Consider the following 26,910-nt stretch of genomic DNA (forward strand, 5'->3'; position numbering starts at 1 on the left):
TGTCAAAGTTCAGCCCTGGGTGTTATTCCTCAGATGCCATCTATATATTTTACATTAATTAATAAATTTAGTGTGCGGGCCATGGCTCTGGTGTGGAGGTCAGAGGACAGCTTTAGGAGTCGGTTCTCCCTATCCATCATGTAGGTGCTGAGGACGTAGCAGCAAGGTCATTTATCTGGTGAACCATCTCTGAGGTTCCATTCTGTATTCTTGATGGAAAAAACTGGGCACAGTGGCCTGCACTTATAATCCCAGCACTGGGGAGGAAGAGACAGACAGGTTCCCAGGGTTTGATGACTAGCTAGCATAGCCGACTTGGAGAGTTTCAGGCTGAGAGATTTTGTCTCAAACACCCATGTGAACAGTGCCTGAGGAATGATGTCTAATGGCCTACACACACTACACACATACACAGAGAGAGAGAGAGAGAGAGAGAGAGAGAGACAGACAGACAGACAGACAGACAGACAGACACACACATTCTCTCTCTTTATACACACACTACACACACACACACACAGAGAGAGAGAGAGAGAGAGAGACAGACAGACAGACAGACACAGAGAGAGACAGATAGACCCACACATTCTCTCTTTTTATACACACACACACACACACACGTTCCTCTCACCATTAAAAACTGGCTAGCCATTAAACTAGGCCTGCTGTCCTTTTTCTGATGATCTAGATCTGTGTTCAGATCTATATTCAGGAGTTAGTAACCTTGTCCCTACAATGGTTCTTTTAAAATGTCCTCTTGTTCCGCTTAAGCCCTTTGGTGACATTCTATCCCTCTCGGAATAAACCCAGAACATTATAATGGCTTTATAAAAACATAACACTCGTGAGGCTCCGTGTGATCTAGTGCCTGTCTATTTTTTGACCTCATCTATAATGATCTGTCCTACATTTCTTTGTTTTACCTTTTATTGTTATGTGTTATGGGTGTTTTGTCTGTGTATACTGTGTACCACATTTGAGCAATGCCCACAGAGGCCAGAAGAGGACCTCAGATCCCTTGGAACTAGAGTTCCAGAAGGTTGTAAGCTGTTATATTGAAGCTGGGACTCAAATCCAGGTCCTCTAGAAGAACAATCAGGACTCTAAACCATTCTGCCATTTCTCCAGCCCCAGTCCTAACCTTTCTTTACACCCGCCAGGCACATCTCCACCCCAGGGCCTTTGCACGAGCTTATTTTACTCTGTCTACAAGTCTCTCCCCACAAATCCTAACTTGGCTGTTCCTGTCAGCTCTGTCAAGCTCTTTATTCCAGTGTTGCCTTAACAATGAGGCTATCCATCCTACGTAAAATAGCAAAACCGCTCCTCCTCTTACCATGCTTTAACTTCTGCCCCAGCACTTACAACCGTGTGTACAGTTATTTATTTTGTTTTCTCCCATAGAATTTTGTTTACATTAAGATGCATTTTTTATGTATCCTGTACTTTTAATATTTTGTCTCATTAATTATATTTTGAAGAGCTAGGGAAATGGCTTAGTGGTTAATAGCACTGGCTTCTCACAGAAGCAAGCAACTCCCATAGTAAGAAAGAAAGCAGCCCCAAGTAGCTTTACTGGAGATTCGTCTTAGATGGTGATTGATCCTACTGATTGACCAAGGTAAGAGTTTTACCTAAAGCGTCTATATACCTAAGCACAGTCCCTCGTTTATTTAAAGCAAGGTATCAGTATGCACCCCTGATAACCTGAGTCTACTGTGTACACTGGGCTGACCTCAAATTCAGAGGGCTCTGCCTCTGTCTCCTGGGATTAAAGGCAGGCCTGGAACTCCTTTTTTTGTTTTTGTTTTTGTTTTTCGAGACAGGGTTTCTCTGTATAGCCCTGGCTGTCCTGGAACTCACTCTGTAGACCAGGCTGGCCTTGAACTCTGAAATCCACCTGCCTCTGCCTCCCAAGTGCTGGGATTAAAGGCATGCACCACCACGCCCGGCTAAGCCCGGAACTCCTAACCTTAAAAAAAGATTTTTTTTTCATGTTCATATGTACATGGCACATGTGTGTCCATGGGTGCACATTAAAGTATGTGGGTGTAGAGGGTAAAGTTGACATGGAATGTCTTCCTCCATGGCTTTCCCCTTTGTTCATTGAGGCAGGGTCTCCCACTGAACCTGGGGCTCACCAATTCAGCTAAGCAGCATCTAGCCCAGAAGATCTGGAAACTGTTAAAGCTATTTGTTTGTGGTGGGTTTCACTATATGCTTTATAAGGTTAACTTTGCAACCCAAGGTTACAAGCTCCCGGCCTAAAAGTTGAACTACAATTCCCAGAGTGCATCGGTAATCTCTCTGAGACTGCTGGGAAGTGTGTCAGATTTCCACTTACCCAACCACCCCTACGTGCGCTGTAGCGATGAAACTACATTTCCCAGAGTGCATCTTTAAGGAGGATTCTGGGAGGTGTGGCAAAGCGTCAATCCCACTGGGAAGGGAAAAGAGAAACCATTTGAACTTGAACATTTGGAGTTTCCAGGGGCGTGCAGACCATTGGGGCATAGAAGGCATCTCGAAAAGAGTGAGTACAGGAAACGAAACCTGTTCTAAGTGCAACTAGGATGTAGTAAGGAGCCATAATCAAAACTTGCCAGACGCTCTCGGTTACAGAGTTTGACAGTTTTAACTTAAACCTTTCAAATCTCGAGAAACCGGACGTTTTTGTACCCAACATTGAGTACCTCTAAATATTTTCTGAAATATTTTTGAAGAGCTATTTAAAATGGAAGTTTCCAATATTTCACCTTTTCTCTTAATTTTTTAAATGGTGGCGGGATCTTTTAGAAATAAACCATAAAGCTTTTTATATAAACCAGGGCACAGAGACCGTGAAGTCTGCAACACGGCTGCTCATCAGCTTCCAGCATTCCCAGCCATCGAAGTCCACAGTGGAGTGGCTGCTCCCTGGGCACCTGTGAAGATTCAGGAGGAACCCACGGTCACGCTTTATGCCTTTCAAGTCATTCCATCTGGAAAGATGAACAGAATGAGAAATGTGTGTGTGTGTGCCATAGAAGTTGTTAGTTCATACGTTCAAATGCCTTGGCATTTATTAGTTTTGAGTAAAAACAACGTTACCTTTCATCTCATCGATAATTCTTTGTATACACACACACCAGGAGCGTCAAGTGTGGGGATGCTGTTTGACATATTGTCCAGTCGTCAGGCCATGATAATCGACAGTTGGCTAAAATTAATTTGGTATCAAATATTGGACAAGAAACCAGGTAGCTGTATGGCCATACAAGAGCAGTGAGTAGTTACAGCTCGATTCCCAGGACCCATTAACCTCACCAGAGGAATTCCAGTAGCCTAAATTTCCAGTAGCGTGAAAATAACCTCTTTTAGCCGTTAGTCCTGGAAACTACTGGTTTTGTTATACATTATTGTATTTATATATACATATATATGTGTGTGTATGTATGTATATGCATGTGCTTTAAAATTTAAAGATAGCCTATAATCCTTCCTGCTGAAGCAAAAGAGTCGCTATGAGTCTGAGGCCAGCCTGGGTTACAGAGTGATACTTTGTCTCAAAAATAAATAAATAAATGAAATTTAAAATCAGTAAAAATAAATAAGTAAATTTTAGTCAGGGCTGGAAAAGTGGCTCAGCAGATAAAGTGCTTGCTGAGTTTGAGTCCCCAGGACCCATGTAAAGTGGGGTGCAATAGTGCACATCTGTGACTCTCTGGAAGCTCACAGGCTAACCAGCCTAGTATACACAGTGATGAATGACAGAAATATCATGGCTCAAAATAAGGTGGAGGGTGAGGACCAACACCTGAGGGTGTCCTCTGACCTGTACACTTATCCTGTGGCATGTGTGTGCCTGCAGTATCTCTCTCTCTCACAGTCACATGCATATGCATCATGCACATGCAGTCACATACTTAGGCACCAAACACATATGCATCACACACACACACACATACACACACAATTGTAAGTGTACAAATGAACAGTTTAATTGCATGTGCCCCTGTCAACCTTCATCGCCATCTCTTTCTCCTAAACTAGCCACTGTCTATAGTCTGTGTACTTCTGAAAAATACAAAAGCCTAATTATAATCTCAGCATTCAATAGGCAGTAGCAGGAGGATGGGGTTCAAGGCCAGCTTGGGTTATATGACACCTTCTCAAAACCAGAAAACAAACAAACCCAAGTAACTCCAGATAAGTGAAGTGTTGTACACTTGTAATTTCAGCACTCTAGAGTCAGAGGCAGGAGATTGCCATGGTTCAAGGCCAGCCTAGCCCACTTAAGCAAAGATCTAACCTCAAAATAACAAAACAAAACAAAAATTAATTTATGTACCCCAGAATGTTTATCTGTTCTCTTAATTATACATAAATTAGGTAATGGTGACCAATCAAATATTACTTGTCTTTCCACCTGTCTAGCTGAATATATAATTGGCAAATAAACCCAGGTATGGTGCTGGGTATGTGTGTTTATCTCAGCATGTAGGGGTCTGATATAGGAGGATTGCCTCTAGCTCAAGGCCAGCCTAGACTACATTGTGAGTTCTAGGCCAGACTCATCTTAGAAAGCAACAATAATAACAGTAAATTGATAAAAAAAATATATATATATAGTATACAGTATAATATTTTATATTTGTATATCTTATTAAGTAAATCAAGCTAATATATCTATTACCTTATATATTTGTAGTTGTTCGTTGCGATAAGCACGTTTAAGGTCTCTTAGTTTTCAAGTGTATATGGTCACCATCAGTACTGCAGATCTACAGAACTTACATATCCTGTCCAAGTGGAACTGTGTGCCCTTTGACCAGCTTCTCCCCATTGCCTTATGGGCATTTCTCATTTAATAATATGTTATGAATACTCTTTCCTGCTACTACACAGATCATTCTAAATTTAAAAGCTATTTATTATTCTGTTTAATCATAATTGGGGGGGTTGCTAAAAATTAAACCTTGAGCCCCATGCATGTTAGGCAAGTTGTCTACATCCTATAGCTGAGCCACATCCTCGAGCTACACCCCCATCCCCACTAAACATTTTTTTTTTTTTTTTTTTGGTTTTTCGAGACAGGGTTTCTCTGTGTAGCCCTGGCTGTCCTGGAACTCACTTTGTAGACCAGGCTGGCCTCGAACTCAGTAATCCACCTGCCTCTGCCTCCTGGTGCTGGGATTAAAGGCATGTGCCACTATGCCCGGCACCCCACTAAACATTTTGTTATTGTTCTATGAGTGTGATGCCTGTGCCTGCAGATGCAAGCGTGCCGTGCCATAGCATGCACATGGAGGCCGGTGGACAACTTCGGGGAGTCAGCTCTGTCCTTCCACCATGGGTTCCAAGAACCAAACTCAGGTCATCAGGTTTGCACAGTGAGTGCTTATAGTGGCTCAGCCACCTTGCTGGCTCCCGTTCTCATGATTTTTTAAAAATTTATTAATTTCATGTGTATCAATGTATGTCTGTGTACCACATGTGCGTCTGATGCCTGCAGAGGCCAGAAGCGAGCACTGAGTCCTATGGGACTATAGTTCCTGGTTCTGAGCTGCCACCTAGGTGTGGGAACAGAATAGGTCCTCTGGAAGAGCAGCCAGTGCCTTCAAATGCTGAGTCACCTCTAGCCCCTATCATTTTTTAATTAACATTCTTAAATTTATCCTCCCTAGGATAAATTCTTAGAAGTAGAATTTTTGTTGAAAAAGAGTTTAACACATTGATAGTTATTCATAAATTAACCTTAAAATATTAGAACAATGTACACTTCTGAGTTATATATGAGATAGTAAAATTGACCTTAAATACATGCTATTATTAAGTATTATTACCTGAACATGTAAATTATTAAAATTACACGTTTAACACCATCTCAGAGTGCTTTATAACCCACATAGCACACCCTGCCTTCTGTGAACAGGATTCATATTGTATATTTTTGTTTGTTGAGCGACCTTGAAGAACATTAGTCCCTAATATTTTGTTTAGTTTCATTTGCTAAATATATCTTACCCTTGCCTAAGTCATAGATTGCAAGCAAAACTATTCACGGATTAGTCATCAGTGACTCAGAATTGTGCAACTGAGAAGCTGGCCTGAACTATAAACATCTTTCAGTAGGCTCGCATCAAAGCTTGCTTCCCTCAGGCACAGTTGGAAGGTGGTTGGTTGTTTAATTGTACTAATGACCTAACTTTCTCAGTGGAATTTCTTGACATTTTTACTACTAATATGAAAGTTACCTTGCACAGGAAAGACAACACACCAATAAATAAGTTTTAAAAGAAACTGGGCTGGATGTAGCTCAGTGGTAGAGAGCTTGCTTGGGCTATAGATGGGTAGCATTCAGATGCGTGAGGCCCTGGGGTCAATCCCCGGGAATGTAAAAACAAAGAGTCAGATAAACACAATTCTGAAAGTGGACTTTTGAGAGAAAGAATATACTACAAAAATAGAAAGTAACTTGGATTCCTATGATCTGCTAGCTGCGTACTGAAATATTTTCCTAATGGTCATGATTTTAATTTTTTTTTTAATCTACATCAGTGGTTCTCAACCTTCCTAATACTGTGACCCTTTGATACAGTTGTAGCAATGCCCAACAATAAAACTTTCATTGCTGCGTCATAACTGTAATTTTGTGTTGTGAATGATAATGTAAATATCTGACATACGGGATATCTGATATACGACCTCCAAAGGGGTCACCACCCCAGATTGAGAACCACTGAGATTTTTCTCAAACTTTACTCTCTAAGAGATGTTGGATTTTTAATTTTTTATTACACTTTAAATGTATATCCTTTGTGTGTATGTATGCATGCCATGGTACGTTTGTGGAGGTCAAAAGACAGCTTGTGAGAATTGGCTCTTCACTTCCACCACATGGGTCCTGGGGACTGAATTGGGTTGTCAGGCTTGGTGGCATGACCTTTCCCTGCTGAGCCATCCCATCAGCCTGGAATGTTGTTTTTCATAGATGAGAAACTTGGATTCGGGAGTCTGAAACATCTCAGAATTGTCATTTATTCTATTAGGCTAATGCCACTGAGCCATAATAAATGTCAGTAGTCAGGAGACTTGGGGCAGAGCTCAGGATAGACTGCATGGCTTGCCTCTGCACTCAACCCCAGAACCAAAACAAACAAACAGCAGAGTTTCTCTCTAGCCCTGGCTCTGCACTCAACCCCAGAACCTAGATAGATAGATAGATAGATAGATAGATAGATAGATAGATAGATAGATAGATAGATAGATAAAAACAGAGTTTCTCTCTAGCCCTGGCTTTCCCTATAGACCAGGCTGACCTTGAACTCATGCAGATTTGCCTGCCTCTGCCTCTGCCTCCTCTGCCCCCTCTGCCTCCTCTGCCTCTGCCTCTGCCTCTGCAGTGCTGGGATTAAAGGTTGGACTCATCTGTCACTGCTGAGACCACCGTCTGGCTATTTTTAAATTCTTAATATGGAAAAAGCCCCATGACCCCACTTCCACCCGTACCCAATGCTCAAAATTCATTTCTTACAAACAGTCCGATGCAGGAGAGTTTGGGTTGGTGGGAAGCTTTTCTCTGTATGTGAGTCAAGGGTCTAAGCTATTCCATCTGATGGCGTCTTCCAGACCCTGGAGAAGCCATATTCACTGCTAATTGCTTCGTCCCAGAAGGGATACACATCATTTCCACTTATACCATATTGTTAAGTGCCGTGCATGGCCTACTTAGGGACCTTAGAGGAGAGAGAGATGGTTGGCTTTGCAACTGGCCTCCCAGCTCCTGCCTCACAGCATGGAGGAGGAAGTGCACTACTTATGTTAATTAGCTGATTCTCTTAACTTACTAGTTTAGTAGAATGGTTTTCAATTTTGTATATCAGAAAATAAGCACAGAGCTGGGTGTGGTGGTGCACACCTTAATCCCAGCACTTGGGAGGCAGAAACAGGAGGATCTCTATGAGTTTAAGGTCAGCCTGGTCTATACAGAGAAACCTTGTCACTGGAAATTTGAGACCCTGTTTAGTGATAAGATGCATTGAAGACCAGGGGTGGTTTTGCACATCTAAAACCCCAGCACTCAGGAGGAGAGGCAGGCAGAGTCTGAGGCCAGCCAGGGCTACATAAGGAGTCACTGTCTTAAAAAACAAAGTCAAAGCCTGAGTCTTATTTTGTTGTTGTTGTTGTTGCTGTTTTATTTTGCTACTTCCTGATACTGCAAAGTGATTCTGTCCAGGCTTAAACTATAACTCCCTTGTTGACTTATTGCTTTAAATGCATAATGTGATCAAAACAAACAACAACAACAAAAGCCAAACAAACAAGAACCCTCTCTTTTTCTCTAGGAATCGGACAATGTCTCTGTATTGTAGAACATTTTTCAGGAGGAAATCTTTTGGGTGCTATAGGCTGCTGTCAACCTATGTCACTAAGGCACGGTGAGTCCTGACCAGTCTGATTATTTTTGGCCTATTAAATACTAAAATGTAAACTCTTAAGAGCTCCATATTAAGAATTAAATATATGAGATAAAAAATACACAAAATAACACCCACTGTAAATTGTTTACAATTGAAAGCCATTCAGTACTAAATTTAAAAATGTATAAAATGTTTCATGCTCTTGACTACAAGCTCCACTCGGATAAGACATTGTCCTTTCACCCAAGAGTGGTGATGTACACCTGTGTCCCCAGCATGTGGGCGACTGAGGCAGGAGGATCTGGAATACAAGATCATTCTTATCTACATAGAGAACTTGAGGTCACCCCAGGTTATATGAAACATTCTCTCTCAAAAAAAGACTGTTCTTTTTTGTTATTGTTGTTATTGTTTTTGTTTTCAGGTGGGATCTAGTTGTATTTTTCATGTGTGTGTACATATTTATGGCAACCCCTGTGGAGAAGGGTGAATGTATATAGATGTCCATATGCAGATGGAGGCAGGTTGACCATGATATCTTCCTCAATCACTTCTCCTCCTTACTAGTTTCCTCACGTTTTATGTGCATGGGTATTTGGCCTGCATGTGTTTGTGTACTGTGTCAGTGCAGCATCCACAGAAGAGGGAGTTAGATCCTCTGGAACTCACATAAATGGTCGTGAGCTGCCATGGAGGTACTGTGAACCGAACCCAGGTCCTATGGACGAACAGCCAGTGCTCTTAACTACAGAACCATTTCTTTAGTCCCCCACTTTATTTTTTAAGATGGGATCTCTCACTGAACCTAGAACTCCATGACTGGCTAGCCGGCAAGCCCCTCTTGTCTCTATCTCTGTAGCACCGGGATTATAGAGCCCTGCCCAGCTTTTTCTGTGTGCCACAGATACAAACTCCAGTCTTCATGTTGGTACAGCAGACACTTTACTGAGTGAGTCATCTCTATATCTCCTATTTGTCGTTTGTGGTAGGGTCTTACCGCGCTGGTAGTTCAGGATGACTTTTCCCCTACAGGTGTTTCCATGTTGTGCCAACTCTGCTTGTTGCTTTTACAGATGTTTCCAGATCTTACAGAAAACATCTGTAAAATACATTTCCCAGTTATCAAAATATGGCATAAACTCGAGAGTCTGTTTTAGGGCTCAATTTTTTTGTCCTTTTGTGTTGGGATCAAACCCAGGGCCTTTCACATGCAAGGTGAGCACTACCACTGAGATGCAGTCTTAGTTTGGTTTGGGGGTTTTATTTATTTATTTTTTAAAGATTTATTTATTTATTTTATGTATATGAATACTCTGTAGCTGTCTTCAGGCACATCAGAAGAGGGCATCAGATCCCATTACAGATGGCTGTGAGCGACCATGTGGTTGCTGGGAATTAAACTCAGGACCTCTTGAAGAGCAGCCAGTGCTCTTAACCACTGAGCCATCTCTCCAGCCCTGATTTTAGGGTTTTTTTTTTTTTTTTAAAGATTTATTTATTTATTATATGTAAGTACACTGTAGCTGTCTTCAGACACGCCAGAAGAGGGCGTCAGATCTCATTACAGATGGTTGTGAGCCACCATGTGGTTGCTGGGATTTGAACTCTGGACCTTCGGAAGAGCAGTCGGGTGCTTTTACCCACTGAGCCATCTCACCAGCCCCGATTTTGGGGTTTTAAAAAGCACACACAAATAAATAAATAAGGAAAAAAATTTTTAAAGTACACAAAAAAGTTAATAAATAAGCCCCCAAGATAACACGCATTTAGTCACTAGTGGTTTTTAAAGACTGATTCAATTTGTAAAGCTGGTGAACAGACTCTCACCACCCTAAGTGAAGCTACTAGAGACGCCTAGAACTTGATTCATTATTATCTCTTTTTGAAAAACCAGTAAGTTTTCTTTCTTTCTTCCTTCCTTTCTCTTTCTCTCTCTCTCTTGCTTTCTTTCTTTCCCTCTCCCTTCCTTCCTTCCTTTCTTCTTCTTCTTCTTCCTCCTCCTCCTCCTTCTCCTCTTCCTCTTCTTCCTCCTCTTCCTCCTCTTCCTTCTTTTCTGACAGTGTCTCTCTACATAGCCCTCAATGTCCCAGAACTCACAGAGATCTACTGCCTCTGCCTCCCAAGTGTAGGGTTAAAGGTGTGTGCCACCATGCCCGACCTAGAAAGTTTCCTTAGTCCACATTTTTATCTTGGCTACTGAAAATATTATCATTATGAATTAGATCAGTCAAGAATGGGCTCTATGGTACACTTAAGAAGCTGAAAGAGTTCATGTCTGAACAAGGGTGCACTGATGTCAGATATGTACCTCGTCTTCCCTAGAATGAGTGGGAATTCCTAAAAGCGTTTATGCTCTTCTGCAGTACAGCCCGCTCCCATCTGTGGCCCTTCTGTGCTGAGATTTTTATCATTGTCCTCATTTTCCTTTTAGTCCAGTTCCTGCAAATTCTTGCCTCACTGTGTAACACTGGCAAAGTTCCTTAATGTTTAACTCAATATTCATTTCCCTTGAAGTTCAAGTCAATGGATGCGTATTGAGCTAAGCCATTCATCATGCTAATTACAGAGATGAAAAGCCAAGGATCTGTGCTTGCACAGGTCACAGTAGGCTTGGGGAGACAATGAACAAATGGTGCAATGACATGCAGAGGGACAGAGGGGAGGTGCAGCAGGATGGCTTGGGAGCAAACTGGGATGAAAGTAAGTGAATGGAGCTTGGCGTGACGGCACAGCCCTGTGCTCATGGCTGTACCAGAAGCTGAGGCAAGAGGATTATAGTCAAGGCCTTGTTAGACTACAGAGTGAGTTCAAGACCAGCCAGGGCAACTTAGTGATAAAAGGTGAAAAAGAATTGAGCACATAGCTCATTGTTAGAGAGCTTGTCTGTCCATGTCCCTGGGTTCAGGCCCCAGTTCTGTAATATATATATATATATACACACACATACATACACATGCATTCACATATGCATACATACACATATGCATACATACACAATACATAAAACTACAGGAGAATTAAGAAGAATGTCCCCAGATGAATGATAGATATACAGCCAAGTGTGATTTATTTATGTTTGCTTGTTTATTTAGCTTGGGTTCTGTCTGGATATGTTCACAGCGTGCATGAAGAGGTCAGAGGATAACGTGGGGGGCACTGGGCTCTCCTTCCACCATGTGGGTTCTGGAGACTGAACTCAGGTCCTTGGGCTGGACAACAAGCATCTTTTACCTGCTGAGTCACCGCACTAGCCTAAGTATGGTCTTTCAATGGCTTATTTCCCAAATACAGATACTTATTTGAATTGAAGGAAGATGAAGAGGCCTGCAGGAAGGCTCAGAAGACAGGAGTGTTTTACCTCTTTCATGACCTGGATCCTTTGCTCCAGGCGTCAGGACATCGATACCTGGTGCCCCGGCTTAGCCGAGCAGGTAAGGTCAAAGTATACCAGTGGAGTAGGTGAGTCTTCCCCACCAGCTAGGATTCAGGTAGTTACAAAAAAAAAAAAAAAAAAAAAAAAAAAAAAAACCTTGCATTTTAAAGTTCAGATTTTTCAAACAGCTCTTGATCAAGCTTACATAACCATTTCTGCTAATTAATAACTCATTGTATGAACTTGAATTGCTAGGTATTTTTGGTGGTAATATGAACCATGAGTGCCTTAAAACGGAGGTCCATGGAGCTGCTGTTCCAAAGCTTGCTGCCCATTTTGTCAATAAAATCGTATTGTAACACAGCCATACTTGTTCCTGGACACACTATGTCCAGTCGTGTTTATGCTACAATAGCATTTGCGTAGACACAGAAGAAAACGTATAGACTCTAAAAGACTTGGTGTCTCTTTTCAGAGAAGCTTTGCCCAGCCTTGCCTTAGGCAAATGATTGCTAGCGCAGGGAACTGCACGTTACATAGTTTAAGGTTTGCATCCTAACCTGGTTCTGCTAGGGTTGAAACTGAATACAAATGACTTTTGAGACCCCTTTCAGTACATGCATCTAGAGATGTAGGTCTCTGCATCTGGGGGGGGGGGTGGTTATCTTTGAGGTTCCAGTGTGAATTGGGAATTCTTCAAAGCCCGACTGCTGGGTGTGTATGTGTGTGTGTGTGAGAGAGAGAGAGAGAGAGGGAGAGAGAGGGAGGGAGAGAGAGAGAGAGTGAGTGTCAGTGGAGAGCACTTGGCCAGCACACATGAGCATCTTGGTTGCTTTTCTGTTGCTGTGATAAAACACATGACCAAGGCAACTTACAGAAGAAGGAGTGTATTTGGGCTTACTATTGTGGCAGGGAACAGGGCAGCTGGCAGACAGGCATGGCACTGGAGCAGCAGCTGAGAAATTACATAGAGAAAGAAGCAGAGAAGACCCTGGAAACAGCGAAGACCCTTGAAATCTCAAACCCCTACTGTGTGCTCACTCCCCACACAGTAATAATACCTCCTCCAACAAGGCCACACCTCCTTCCCAAACAGTCCTACTAACTGGGGACCAATTATTAAACATAGGAGCTTATGAGGACTACTCTTTTTTTTTTTAAGATTTATTTATTTAATGTATATGAGTACACTGTAGTTGTCTTCAGACACACAAGAAGAAGGCATCAGATCCCATTACAGATGGTTGTGAGCCACCATGTGGTGGTTGCTGGGAATTGAACTCAGGACCTCTGGAAGAGCAGTCAGTGCTCTTAACCACTGAGCCAACTCTTCAGCCCACGAGGGCTTTTTTTTTTTTTTATATTTTTATTAGGTATTTTCCTCATTTACATTTCCAATGCTATCCCAAAAGTCCCCCATACCCCCCCCCCACTCGCCTACCCACCCACTCCCACTTTTTGGCCCTGGCATTCCCCTCTACTGGGGCATATAAAGTTTGCAAGTCCAATGGGCCTCTCTTTGCAGTGATGGCCAACTAGGCCATCTTCTGCTACATATGCAGCTAGAGTCAAGAGCTCCGGGGTACTGGTTAGTTCATAATGTTGTTCCACCTATAGGGTTGCAGATCCCTTTAGCTCCTTGGGTACTTTCTCTAGCTCCTCCATTGGGGGCCCTGTGATCCATCCAATAGCTGACTGTGAGCATCCACTTCTGTGTTTGCTAGGCCCCGGCATAGTCTCACAAGAGAGATCTATATCTGGGTCACAAGGGCTATTCTTATTGAGACCTCCACTACCTCAAGTGGATTCAATCTCAGTAGCAGGAAAAAAAAAGTCCTGCAATCATAGAGTTAAGGTAAAAAAAAAAATCTGTGGTATACTAAACATGGTCAGATGATCATCATTGTCATTATTCCAGAAATAGTGTAAAATGGCTGGATACATAGTTGCATTGTTATTTGATACTTTAAGAAACCAAGAACTGTTTAAAGTATTGGCAAGTACTGCCTTGTTCCATATAAGCGATTTGAGAACAGGCAACTTTTGGCATATGAGCACTATTCTGTAACCGACCCCAGCAGGAGCTGAGGGAGCAACCGTGGGCTCTAAGCAAAAGTCCTTCCTGTGGGTCTCACATGGTGATGCAACTCAGATCCCAGTCTTACTTTTTCTCTCCCTCTTCCTCCTTGTTGTTTAGAGTTGGAAGGGCTGCTGGGTAAGTTCGGACAGGATTCGCAAAGAATTGAAGATTCGGTGCTGGTTGGGTGCTCCGAGCAGCAGGAAGCATGGTTTGCTTTGGATCTAGGTCTGAAGAGTGCCTCCTCCAGCCGTGGTATGTCCCCCCTCTCCTGACAGGCTCTCCCCTGCTGCCCTCAGACTTCAGGGTCTTGTGGAATGTCAACTCAAGGAAACTTTTACACATACAAGCACATTATCAGCTTTCCTCCTTAAATAAGGATATAAAAATACTAATACCCGGTATCATCACTATGAAGTGTTCAATGGCCTGAAACTTGCTCTGTAGCCCAGGCTGGCCTCCAGTCCAGCCCTTCTGCCTCAGCCTCCCACGTGCTGGGATAACGGACATGTACTGCCTTACCTGGATAAAAATCAAGGGCATCATAATGGCTTCTTTCCAAGTGGTGACAGCACACTTGCTTCTTATTCCCCATACAGTTATACATCTTATATTTTAACTATTTAATAAATATTTTAAAATTCACATCTTTAAAACTGAGTATGGCAGTATGTAATCCCAGTTGAACAAAACAAAATTAAACAAAAACAAAAAAGCAAAACAACAATAACCCCCCCACCCCCGCAAAGAAAATCCAAAACAACAAACAACTCAAAACAACAACAACAACCAGAGCAGAGCAAAAGCTTGCCAGCGTAGCACATTCTTGCAATCCTAGAGCTTGAAAAGTGAAACAGGAGAATCACGGGTTCAAGCTCACCCTCGGCTACAGAGAGCACGAGGCCAGGCTGGCTACACAACACTCTGTCTCAAAAAACAAACAAAATCTTGCTATCGTTTTTTCATAAAAATGTTCCGGTGGAGTGGCTGTGGGCCCTCAGCTCTGCACTGCAGAGCTGGCTGACCCTGGCCATGGATCCTACCATGTGCTCTCCTCTCTTCAGTGTCGGGGTGTAAGTGTGGTGGTGGGTGAGTTAGACCCCCATTTTATCTTTCCCAAGGACAAGTATCGCTGCTCCAGCAGCTTGACTGCTGTAAAGAGGATCTGGAGAAATACTGTGCTACGCTTGCCAAGCTAACCTGAGAGTCACCTAAGTACTCGTTAAAAGTGTTTTCACTCTTCCAACATTCAGGTGTGGGGACCCAGAGCACCTATTCCATGTAACACACATTCTTGTGCATGCATATTCTCCCTCTCCCTCTCCCTCTCCCTCTCCCTCTCCCTCTCTTTCTCTTTCTCTTTCTCCCCCCTCACTCTCTCCCTCCCCTCTTCCCCTCCCCTCCCCCTTCCTCCCTCTCCACCCTTCCTCACCCCCAGGTAGAAGCTTGGGAACCTATGTCATTTCCCGAAACCTAGATGAGTCTCTTGGGCAAGTTTGGGGAGCAGTGCTCTGACGGATGGACTGCACAGAGGCAAAGCTGGTTGGCCCTTTAATTGCATTCTCTTTTCTAATTTTTTAGCCTCCTTGCCGAAATCTGAAATGGAAGCAGAGCTGGGAGGTTCTTTCATCAAGCTGAGGCAGGCTCTTTTCCAGCTGAACTCGGTGGACTCCTCCTTGCTGTTCACGGTAGTTCCCGTTCCTCAGTTCTGTGGGAAGTATAATAACGCTGTGTGCATGTGTGTCATCTTGGGGTGATGTGGTTTCTCCATTCACTGTTCCTTGATTTGCTTTTGGCAGAGCTGCTGTGAAAGTTTACCTCCTAAGGACATGGCAACAGAGTCTATCAGTCTCCTAAAAGTTTTTAAAAGGTTTTATTTTTAATCGTGCGTGCATGTATGCCTGCGTGCAGGTATGTGCATATGAGTGTTGGTGTCTTCAGAGGCCAGAAGGGGCCACTGGCTTGTTATGTGTGGTTGTGAACAGCAATCAGAAGTCATACGTGCCGGGAACTGAACTCTGGTCTTCATGCACTCAAGAGCAGCATGCACTCTTAGCCACTCAGTCATCTCTCCAGGCAACCTCATAAATATTTTTAACTTCACAGCATATATACACATTATGTTATATTTTACGTTGCTTTAATAACTTGATCTCATAGCTTTAGATTTCAATTATTTTATTTTTATTGTTGACTTGTAAATTCTTTTCTGAGACAGGGTTTTATCCTTTTTATTCCATGCAGGACCCCAGCCCACGATATGGTCTCAGACACAATTAGAGTGGGTCTTCTCAGCTCAGTTAAACTAATCTAGATCACCTTTCTCGGATATGCTCAAGGATTTGTTTCCATGGAGATTCTAAATCCTACCAAGTTAATAGGACTTACCATCATACCAGTCTTTAATGTTTTGTTTTGTTTTCATTTTAAAGGCATGCCTTCAGCTTGCTGTATAGCTGAGGGTAGCCTGGAGCGTCCGTTGCCCCAGGGCTGGGGCCTCAGGCACCGCTACACAGGTACCACCACACCTGGATGCTGTGGCCTTGATTGCCTGTTCTAAATTAAACCAAAACCCCTAAGACTTTTTTAGTTGAAAAAAGAAAAATCACAAGTTGAGCTGGGGAAAGGCTCAGTGGGTGAAAGCGCACGGCACAGACCTGACGGGAGTTCCACCCGGGCGCCCACATCAAAGCCAGAGGCTGTGCTGTGCTCCTGGAATCCCAGTAGTCCTAGGGCAAGATCTGAGGCAGAGGCAGGGAACGGCTGAAAGTTCAGGGACCACTAACATGGAGCACGCTACACAGCAAAGTCATTAGGACTGTCATCAAGGTGGAAGGCAAGAACGGCTTCCCAAAGTTATCCTCTGACCTACACACACACACACACACACACACACACACACACCACAATTTAAAAAAAAATCATGACTTCACTGAGGAATAAATATAAAAGAAATACTTAACTCTAATGGAAATTGAAATGTTTCCTTCTTAATTTGGGTCATGTTTCATGGGTCTGTATTATGTTACTGTATATTCTGTTTTATATTATACTTATATTTTGTGTATGTATATATTATATATACTTATATATATTTGTTGTATATTATATTTTAAACGATTCATACTGCATTTCAAAATACTGTTTAGGCTAGGGATATAGCTCAATAGATTACTTCCTACTATATGTGAAGATGTAGAGTCCCACCTCCCCCCCAAAAAAAATTAAAATTAAAAACATAAAATATGTTTCCTTTTAGGTTTTTGATGCTAGGAAAATATATTTAGATCATTTCCTTATTTTATAGTTTAAAGCCACTTGAAGTAAGTGTGCTAGGACCAGTGAGATGGTCCAGCAGGTAAAGGTGCTTGCCATACAAGCCTGGTGGCCTGGGACGGTGTCTATAAAGGTGGACCGGGAGGCCAGCTCTGCAAAGTTCTCTTCTGAGCCATCCATGCACGTTGGCACATGTACCACGCCCCCCAACCCCATTAAAAACACAATTAAATAACTTTTTTTAAAGTAAGTGAGCTCAGCCAGCCCCGCCTTTGTGTCTGCAGGCTCAGGCTCTTCTCCGCTGGCATGACGGTCATCAGTTCTGCAGCAAAAGTGGGCAGCCCACCCAGAAGAACGTGGCGGGCAGCAAGCGAGTGTGTCCCTCCAGTAAAATCATCTATTATCCACAGGTGAGGCCCGTGGGGGTGGAGGTGAAGGTAGCCTGGGCTACATGAGGTACTCGCACACAAAAAAACAAACAAAAAACAACAACAACAAAAAAAAAACAAAACAAGGGGCTGGAGAGATGGCTCAGCAGTTAAGAGCACTGGCTCTTCTGGGGGTTTGATTCCTAGCAACCACATGGCAGCTTGCAATCCTCTGTAACTCCAGTTCCAGGGGATCCAATGCCCTCTTCTGGCCTCCCCAGGTACCAGGCATGCACATCGTGCACATACACACATGCAGGGGAGCATTCATACATTTAAAGTAAAAATGAACAGCCAGACACTGTGCTCAGCACCTGGGAGGCAGAAGCAGGTGGTCTCCATGATAGTGAGTTCCAGGACAGCCAGGGCTGTGTAGAGAAACCTTGTCAATAAATAAATAAATAAAAATTAATCTCAATTTTTTTCTCTCCCTTTGCTTTTTGAACGAGGGTCTCTATGTCACCCTGGCTCTCCTAGAATTTGCAATGTAAAACAAAAAGAGAAGAAACAGAAAGTAGCCAGGTGGTGGTGGCACACGCCTTTAATCCCAGCACTCAGGAGGCAGAGGCAGATGGATTTCTGAGTTTGAGGCCAGCCTGGTCTACAAAGTGAGTTCCAGGACAGCCAGGGCTACACAGAGAAACCCTGTCTCGATTAAAAAAAGAAGAAGAAGAAGAAGAAGAAAAGAAAAGAAACAGAAAGTTGGGGACAGTAGTCCGAGAAGGCTGTTGCTACTCTGTCATGGGGAAGGATTGCCCTCTAAGCCCCAAAGTGCCAGAATGTCAACTTCCACTCTTCTGTCCTAGATGGCGCCCGTAGTGATCACACTGGTGTCAGATGGGGCCCGCTGCCTACTTGCCCGCCAGAGTTCCTTTCCCAAGGGGTTATATTCTGCCCTGGCAGGTTTCTGTGACATAGGTAAGGAGTTTAGGAGAGAGCTGCCAGTGACGCTGGAAAAAATAACACACCTCTCCTACTGCCACCATGCTTAGAGTCACAAGCATCCATCCCTCTCATGTCCCAGAAAAGTATCCTGGAATTACATATAGTTTCCTGCATAACAGGGGGCACAATCTCGAACATGCAACATAGCTGGAAGAATTAATTATACACTGAATGCCTCTACACCCACTGCCTCATTTCTGTGATCTTTAATACACTTTTCTCCTCTCTGCATCTTTCTCACTGCCCTGCCATCAGCCCATCTTATTTTTCTGATGAACAAATAGCGTACTTCTCCCTGAGTCTTTCAGTACACACATTTTCCCTCAGACTCTTTTCTTCTTTAGTTTTCAGGGGGAGTCCACAGATGGTGAAAAGCAGCAGAGTCCCACAGCCAGGCGAGGGCAGCAGTAGCCTCTCTCACTGCTTCACTGCTCCACTCCCCTGCATTATAGCTAACCCGCACTGCTCCACTCCCCTGCATTATAGCTAACCCGCACTGCTCCACTCCCCTGCATTATAGCTAACCCGCACTGCTCCACTCCCCTGCATTATAGCTAACCCGCTACACTTGAGCACTTGATAGACTCAGGATCTGATTCTTGGTGCTGGGAACTGAGACTTGGGATGCTCCCAGGAGAATCAGGATGCAGATAGATAATATACGATTTTCCTGCTCCAGGGCTGTCTGGAATTAATCTGAGCATTTGCAGGTGAAAGTGTGGAAGAAACTGTCCATCGAGAAGTTGCGGAAGAGGTGGGCCTGGAAGTGGAAAACATACAGTACTCTGCGTCCCAGCACTGGCCCTTTCCCAATAGCTCACTCATGATCGCTTGTCACGCAACCGTGAAACCAGGACACACAGAGGTAAAGTCTTAACTTTCCCTTGTACTGCTCTGTCCCCTTTGTCCGACAGCATGTATTTTTTGAGCACTTGTCTTGGGGAGTAATGTCTGGGTTATGTGGTGATTTAGAAGGAATTTGCATTTGAGAAGGAAACAGGTAGCTGTCATTATGTATCAGTTATGAATCACTGACTTCTCTTCCAGCTGCTTTGTTGAAGTATAACGAACACAGAGTATGTCCTGAGCTGGGGTGTAGCTCAGCTGGTAGAGTGCTAGCATAACAAACAAAGCCAGGGGTTCCATCTTCAGCACCATATAAACCCAGCCTGGCAATACCCACTTACAGCCCCAACACTTGGGAGGTGGAGGCAGGAGATCAGAAGTTTGGGACCAGCCTAGACTACAGGAGACCCTGTTTTGTTTTGTTTTGTTTTGTTTTGTTTTGTTTTGTTTTGTAAGACATGTCTACAGGTGTCTGTAGACATCTAATGCATCTAACCTGCTGGGTTTGGAGATAAGCATGTATCAGGAACCAATGATAAGTCATTACTAGCTGGAACCTTCTTCCATCAGACATTACTATCAGTGTCATAAGCTTACTCATTACTTTCCATGCTCCCCCATTACCTCTGTGCTAAGAGCATTTAACATAGTAGTAGTTTGCCCATTATTTTCTGCACCCCCCACCTTTCCTCTGTGCTAAGAGCATTTCACATAAGCAGTAGCTTAATGTACTTAACACAATGTTGCTAGCTGTAGATGTTATACAGGCCTCCAAAACTTACTATGTTAAGTGAAACTTTGTATCCTTTATTCGCTACTTCTCCATTCCCCTCTTTTCTTCCCTTGGGAACAGGCATTCCACTCTTGCTTCTTTGTGTTTGACAATTTTAGAGTACCCCTGCTGCAGCGACCTTGCACAATTTGCATCAGGCTTTTTTCTACTGAGCATGTCTTCCAGGCCCATCACCTTATTATAAATGTACAATTCCCCTTCATTTAAAAAAATTTAGTAATGCCAGCCAGAGTAACAAGTACCCGTTACCTCAGTACTTGGGAAGCTGAGGAAGTAAGATCCAGGAGTTCCAGGCCAGCTCTGAATGACATAGCAAGTTGGAGGTAGCCTAGAACTACATTAGGACCTCACCAAACACAGCAACAACGACATCCTCAGTGCTAGTTTGTGATATGTATCTGTGACACTTTCTTCTTTAACAGACATCCAGACTGTTTTCCTATCATGGGTGCTGTGAATGGTGTTGCAGTGACAGTAGGAATAGAGAGGAATGGTGCTGCAGTGGCAGTAGGAATAGAGAGGAACGGTGCTGCAGTGGCTGTAGGAATAGAGAGGAACGGTGCTGCAGTGGCAGTAGGAATAGAGAGGAACTTGTGAGTCCCAGACTGCAGTGCACTTGGATATAGGCTTGGAAGTGGGGTCGCTGGATCAAATGATAGTTCTACTTTTTAAAGTTTTATTTTGAGAGAGGATTTCACAGTGTATCCCTGGTGGGCCTGAAATTCACTATGTAGACCAGGCTGGCCTCAAACTTCCAGACATCCTCCTGCCTCTGCCTCCCCAATGCTGGGATTGAAAGTGTGTGTCACCTTATTTATTATTATGACTTCAATAGTTCTCCATAGTGGCTGCACAAATTTACATTTCAGCCAATAATGTGTTATAGTCCCCTATTTTCAGAACCTATTTTTGAGTCGTGGACTTATTGTCTGTAACTCAGGCTAGCCTTCAATTTACTATGTCACTCTGGCTTGCCGCAAATTTAGGATCCTCCTGCTTCAACTTCCCAGGTGCTGGGATTACAGATGTGTGCCATCATGCCAGGCTTCTTCGCTTGGTTTGTTTTGGTTTGTACAGGGTTTCTCTATATAGACCTGGCTGTCCTGGAGCTTGCCCTGTAGACCAGGCTGGCCTTGAACTCAGAGATCCATCTGCCTCTGCCCCCCACCCCCCAGGTGCTGGGATTAAAAGCATGTGCCACTATGCCCAGGCTTGTTTTTTTATGGTAGCCATCTGATTTAGTTACTTTTCTATTGTTGTGAAGAGATACTAAAACAACTTATAAAAGAAAGCAATTAATCAGGGACTTACTTAACAGTTTGAGACAGTGAGAACATCACCATCACCACCATCAGAGGAAACCACGGCAGCAGGCGGGCAGATAGGCATGGCACTGGGGAAATAGCTGAGGGATTACATCTGATTCATAAAAAGGAGGGAGGGAGAGAGGAAGGGAGGGAGGGAGGGAGGGAAGAGAAAGAAAGAGAGAGAGAGAGAGAGAGAGAGAGAGAGAGAGAATATATGACCTAGACTTTGAAACTCAAGACCACCCTCCAGTGGCATGCCTCCTAATCCTTTCTAAACAGTTCTGGGGGCTGGAGAAATGGCTCAGCGGTTAAGAGCACTGACTGCTCTTCCAGAGGTTCTGAGTCCCAGCAACCACATGGTGGCTCACAACCATCTGTAATGGGATCTGATGTTCTCCTCTGGTGTGTCTGAAGAGAGCAATGGTGTACTCCTCTACAGAAAATAAAAATAAATAAATCTTTAAAAACAAAAACAGAACAAAAAAATCCACCACCTCCAACAGTTCCACCAGCTGGGAACCAAGCATTGAAACCTATGAGCCTACAGAGACCGCTCTCACTCACACTGCCACACCATCTTAGTGGGTAAGCGGGGCCTCTCACACTGATGCTCTGAATTTCCCTGATCACTGACACTTGGTACTTCATTACACATTTGTTGACCATATATTTCTTCTCCTCCTCCTCCTCTTCCTCCTTTTCTTCCTCTTCCTTCTCCTCTTCTTCCTCTTTCCCCTCCCCCCTCCTTTCTTTATTTTTTGAGATATGGTTTCTCTGTGTGGTACGCGCCTTGAATCCCAAGCACTGAGGCAGGTGAATGTCTGAGTTCAAGGCCAGCGTGGTCTTCAAAGGGAGTTGAAGGACAGGCGGAGCTACACAGAGAAACCCTGTCTCAAAAACAAAACCAAAAAGTTATAAACAATTTCTTCTTTTAAGAGCCATCTGTTGGAGTGCTTTTGTCTTTTTCCAGTGCTAGGGACTGGACGCAGAACCTCAAAGGTGCCTGGTCCCGCTGAGCTCCGACACATCCCGTCTGTGCTGTTGAGCTGCAAAGAATCCTTATGGATTTTGGGCATTAATTCTTTATATTTGTTCTGCAAACCTTCTCTCACCTTATAAGTGCTTTTGTGTTCTGTGCTTGCTTTGCTGTCTAGGTTTTTATTCTGACCTCACCCTGTCTACTTTAGCGTTTCCTGCCTTTACTTTTAAAGCCACATCTATAAAAAGGCAGTGCCCAGTCCACTATCACAACTCCTACACGCATTTAATCTTTAATCCATTTTGCGTTGGATTTTGGTACAAAGAGTCCAGCTTCACTCTTTGGCGTGTGTATCCATGTGCCAACTCCATGTATGCTGCGATTTATTTTTCACCGTCAGTTTTTAACAGTTCCTTACATAGAAATAGAATGCACATACCTACCTCACTTAACAGTTTGGGATTGGTGTTCCTGCCCAAGGACTTGGGGATGTTGGGGACTGGTGATATAAAACTATAGGAACCTCTGGCTGACAGGGACTTTGATGTCTTACCTAAATTCACCCTGCTTGTTTGTGGCATGTCTGACAGATGGAAGTCACCGAATGCCCTGCCTGGCTTGCCTGTTCTGTCCTCTGATTTTTATGGGCTCTCTAATCTGCTTCCACTTCCTGGGACAGTCTGTGTTTACTTTGCTTCTTGCTTTCAGTTATCATTAACCTTTATCCTTTAAAGAGAATAGCATTTGTATGAATGTTGATTCTTTAAAAAAAATTGCCTGTATTTGTGTGTGGACATATATGGACATCCAAGACAAGTTTCAGGAGTCTGTCCTCTCCTTTGGTCACATGCACCCTGAGGACCACGCTCAGATTGACAGCAAGCGCCTGTACCCACTGAGCCATCCCACTGACCCTGCAGCTCCTTTTTAATTGAAAGGGTTATATACTTGATGCGACACACTCACTCATGCCTTGCCACTCGATAGTTTAAGTGTCTGCTTTAGGATTTTATGTGTGTGTACACTGGGGACTGAATCCGGGCTTAACAAATGCCATCAGCCTTGGACAAGAAGGATTTTTTTTTTAATTATAACTATTGTACAAATAGGATAAAATTTTTAAAAATTTATCTTTTTTAGAACTATTTCAAAATACATTTAATTCTCTGTTCAGTTTCTGAACATTATCTAGAACTGATTTTAACCTAGCCATTGGTCCCAGGTGTTCCCATCTAAGACTGCACCGTTCTGTATGAATTTTCTCACTTTGGCCGTGGTGTTTTATATTTCATAGTTCCTAACTTTACCCCTACCCTATACCCCTTCCTTGTCTTTCAGATTCAGGTGAACTTGAAGGAACTAGAGGCAGCCGCCTGGTTCAGTCTTGATGAGGTGACCACAGCCCTGAGGAGAAAGGGCTCCTTGGCTCTGCAGCCGAGTGAGGCTTCCCCACTGTTGCTGCCTCCCAAGTTAGCCATTGCCCACCACTTGATTAAGAAGTGGGTGGAGACGCGGAGCTGTTCTTCCCTGGCTGCTTAGCTCAAATGGAGCCGTCTGGATCCCTCCTGGGCATTGCTGCAGGGCACTCTGGAGATGACCTGCGAAGGGAGGTGACAAAGCCTTCCCGGGCAGAGGCTCTCTGAGAAGTTCCACTGCCTAAAGCCTTCTAATGCTCCACCAAAAATGTTGGTGTGAACTGGATAGAGCAGCTTGTACCTGTACTTGTCCCAGCTACCATGGAGGCGGAGGCAGAGGCGAGAGCGTCACTTTTGCCCAGGACAACGGGGGCAACATATTAGACACCGTCACTTAAAAAGAAAATAAAAACTGTAAGGAGAAGAGTTGACTGATGAGATGCTAACAGTGCAAAGCTGAGGGGAGGTTGCTGATTGGCTTGAGTGTAGCCCAAGGCTGTAGGAACAAACATCCTCTGGCCTGGACTGGCTGATGTTGGATTTATAGGAACTGCCAAATGTGCCAGGGTGATTTATCTTACTGCCAAAATATTAACAGTTCTCAACTCACATTTGAGTTGCTTCTGTCCTCACAGAAAAATAACATTTTATATGCTTTCGAATTCGTGTGAAGGTATATTTTTTATGTTATTATTATTTGCATAAGTATTTGCCTGTGTGTATGTCTCTGCACAACATGCATGCCTAGTTCCTGTGGAGGCCAAAAGAGGGTGTGGGTCCCTGGAACTGAAGCTAGACTTTGGTGAGCTGCCAAATGGGTGCTGGGAATCAAGCCTGGGTCTTCCAGATGAGCAGCACCGAGCCATCTCTCCAACACCTACAGACACGCACTCCCGTGTGTGGCAGTCAAAGGTTGACTTTTTAGTAGCCGTTGTTGCTGCAGATCAAACCTAGGGCTTCCTGCTTGATAGAGACATGCTCTACCATGGAGGCGCATCCTCAGCGCAAAAGTTAGGGTTCTGTTTTTGTTTTTAAGCTCTGAAGGGATGAGGGAAGTGGGAGCATAGGTCTTCCTTGGAGTATTCTGCAGGCGACCAGAGGTGGCGTTCTTTTGAAGTAGCTAAATCCCAGAAGGGTGCAAGATAATTTATGATTTATACTGTCTTTCCTTCTCTTGCTCACTCAGTTTGTGACCTAGGGAAAAAGACTAAACATGAAACACACACACACACTGAGGGCGCTGCTTCAATGAGGAATTAGTGAGGATAGGCAAGCACTAAGCCTGAAGCCTGAAGCCTGAGTCGGGATTCCTTCCCACAAATATGACCCTGCACCCCCTTCCCTTCCCATTGTACTAGATGCAGACCTCATGCATCTAGGCCAGCCTGTCACTGACCTGTATCCTAGACCCGTGTCATCTGTACCTTGCCACTGTAAGGGAGAAGTTTCTCTGGAGGAATTAAATTTCAATGCCTTTATTCAGACTCTTTTCTTCTCCTCCTCCCTCCTTCTCCTTTTTTTTTTTTTTTTTTTGATTCGATGACCCAAAGTTTGGAAAACGAGAGTGGGGGGGGGGGGATGGGAAAAGACCTTTGTGTGTAACGGTAAAATATTTAAGTTTAAATTTCCAGGAAAATGTGCAGACGAAACCATCAGAGAGTCAGTTGGGAAGAGTGGCTGGGGCAAGTCCTAACTTCAGGTAATGGCACCAACTGATGGCTAAAAGGCAAAAGACCCAACCACCCTCAGCTTACACAGTAGAGCCCCACAACACCAGGCAGAAGTTTCTGGAAGTGAAAAAGTCAAAGCTTTGAATTTCCTTTGAGCATCCTGCAGTCAGAAAACAGCTCAGGGTCTGTGTGCACTGCCAGTCCATGCCACAAAGGGGGTGTGTTCAGGGTCTGTGTGCACTGCCAGTCCATGCTACAAAGGGGGTGTGTTCAGGGTCTGTGTGCACTGCCAGTCCATGCTATGAAGGGGGTGTGTTCAGAGTCTGTGTGCACTGCCAGTCCATGCTATGAAGGGGGTGTATTTGTATTTGTGAGCCATGTATCCCAGTCTGAAATCACTGGCAGAAAGAGGAGAAAGTGTTCGAACTCCTGACTGTTTGCTTTTTGATAAACCTGATTTAAAAAAAAAAAAAAGATTTAAAAGATGGGGGAAGCTAATAGGAGCAATTGCAACACTGAACTTGGTTTTCCCAGCACAAGCTGGGTAGAAGGACCTGGCTACAGACCAAGGTTATCTGGAGATATGCTAGGATACTGGAAATGGCAGGTAAGTTGGCCTGGGGCCCATGTCTACCCACATGTTCATGAAGAATGCATGAATATGTACACACACACAACAACGATTATAGAAGTGCTTGGGACGGAGTGGCTAACTGCTGGGGCCATGATGCAGATTAGCAAAAACAGGCAAAACCTAACAAACCTACTTGTCACCAGAGGGAGTCTGGTTCAAGGTCAGTTAGCTTTGGTAATGGGAACAGAAAAGTTGTCTACTCCCTAGCAGGGTGGGGGTGGTGTTGATACACCTTTAATCCCAGCACTCGAGAGGACAGAAGCAAGTGGACCTCTGTGAGTTCAAGGCCAGCCTGGTCTACAGAGATAGTTTCAGGACAGCCAGAGCTACACAGATTAACCCTGTCTAAAACAATCAATCTTAAAAGTAGCCCACTCATGCCTTAGTTTTATCTTAGTTTCCCCCCTTTCCTCAACTTTTAGTCCTTAATGAAGATATGCTTAACATTCACCAATGCATTGTGGAAAATGCCTGTTCTCATGATTAAGCTGGGACAGAATCCTAATGTGGGAACTAAATTTCAAAACTAACTATAAGGATATATTCACTTTTTTGTTGTATTTATTTTTAGCATTTTAAATTAATTAAAATGCTTAAATGTTGCTTGACAAAAAGACACATTTATCTATGCTTCTGTAGGTGTGTGTGTGTACATGCAGGCCGTCCAGCCTTAGGTAGCATTCTCATGAGCCCTCACATAGTTTTCTGAGAAAGGATCTCACTGGCCTGGAGCCTGCTGATTGGGCTAGGCTAGCTGGCCAGTAA

General features: G+C 43.7%; 1 protein-coding gene across 15 annotated transcripts; it reads left to right on the forward strand.

Moving 5' to 3' along the window:
* Positions 1-2,419: 2,419 nt before the first annotated feature.
* Positions 2,420-25,325, forward strand: Nudt13 (nudix (nucleoside diphosphate linked moiety X)-type motif 13). Of its 15 annotated transcripts, none has more exons than XM_011245159.1 (11): positions 2,422-2,533; positions 2,829-3,007; positions 5,256-5,372; positions 8,328-8,420; positions 11,694-11,833; positions 13,973-14,107; positions 15,434-15,540; positions 17,413-17,538; positions 18,363-18,474; positions 19,212-19,366; positions 23,765-25,325. In XM_011245159.1, exons 3-11 carry the CDS (start codon positions 5,332-5,334, stop codon positions 23,963-23,965), a joined length of 1,110 nt encoding a protein of 369 aa, XP_011243461.1. In that variant the 5' UTR covers positions 2,422-2,533; positions 2,829-3,007; positions 5,256-5,331; the 3' UTR covers positions 23,966-25,325. The 15 variants fall into 15 exon arrangements, 13 of the variants coding, with proteins under 13 accessions (XP_011243463.1, XP_011243461.1, XP_011243466.1 ...); XM_011245164.1 differs by lacking the exon at positions 5,256-5,372 and adding an exon at positions 14,974-15,105; XM_011245161.3 differs by lacking the exons at positions 19,212-19,366; positions 23,765-25,325 and adding an exon at positions 18,846-19,205 and having other exon boundaries at positions 2,420-2,533.
* Positions 25,326-26,910: the final 1,585 nt, after the last annotated feature.

This window comes from Mus musculus, chromosome 14 (genome assembly GCF_000001635.26).
Source record: "Mus musculus strain C57BL/6J chromosome 14, GRCm38.p6 C57BL/6J".
Classification (NCBI taxonomy): Eukaryota; Metazoa; Chordata; class Mammalia; order Rodentia; family Muridae; genus Mus; species Mus musculus.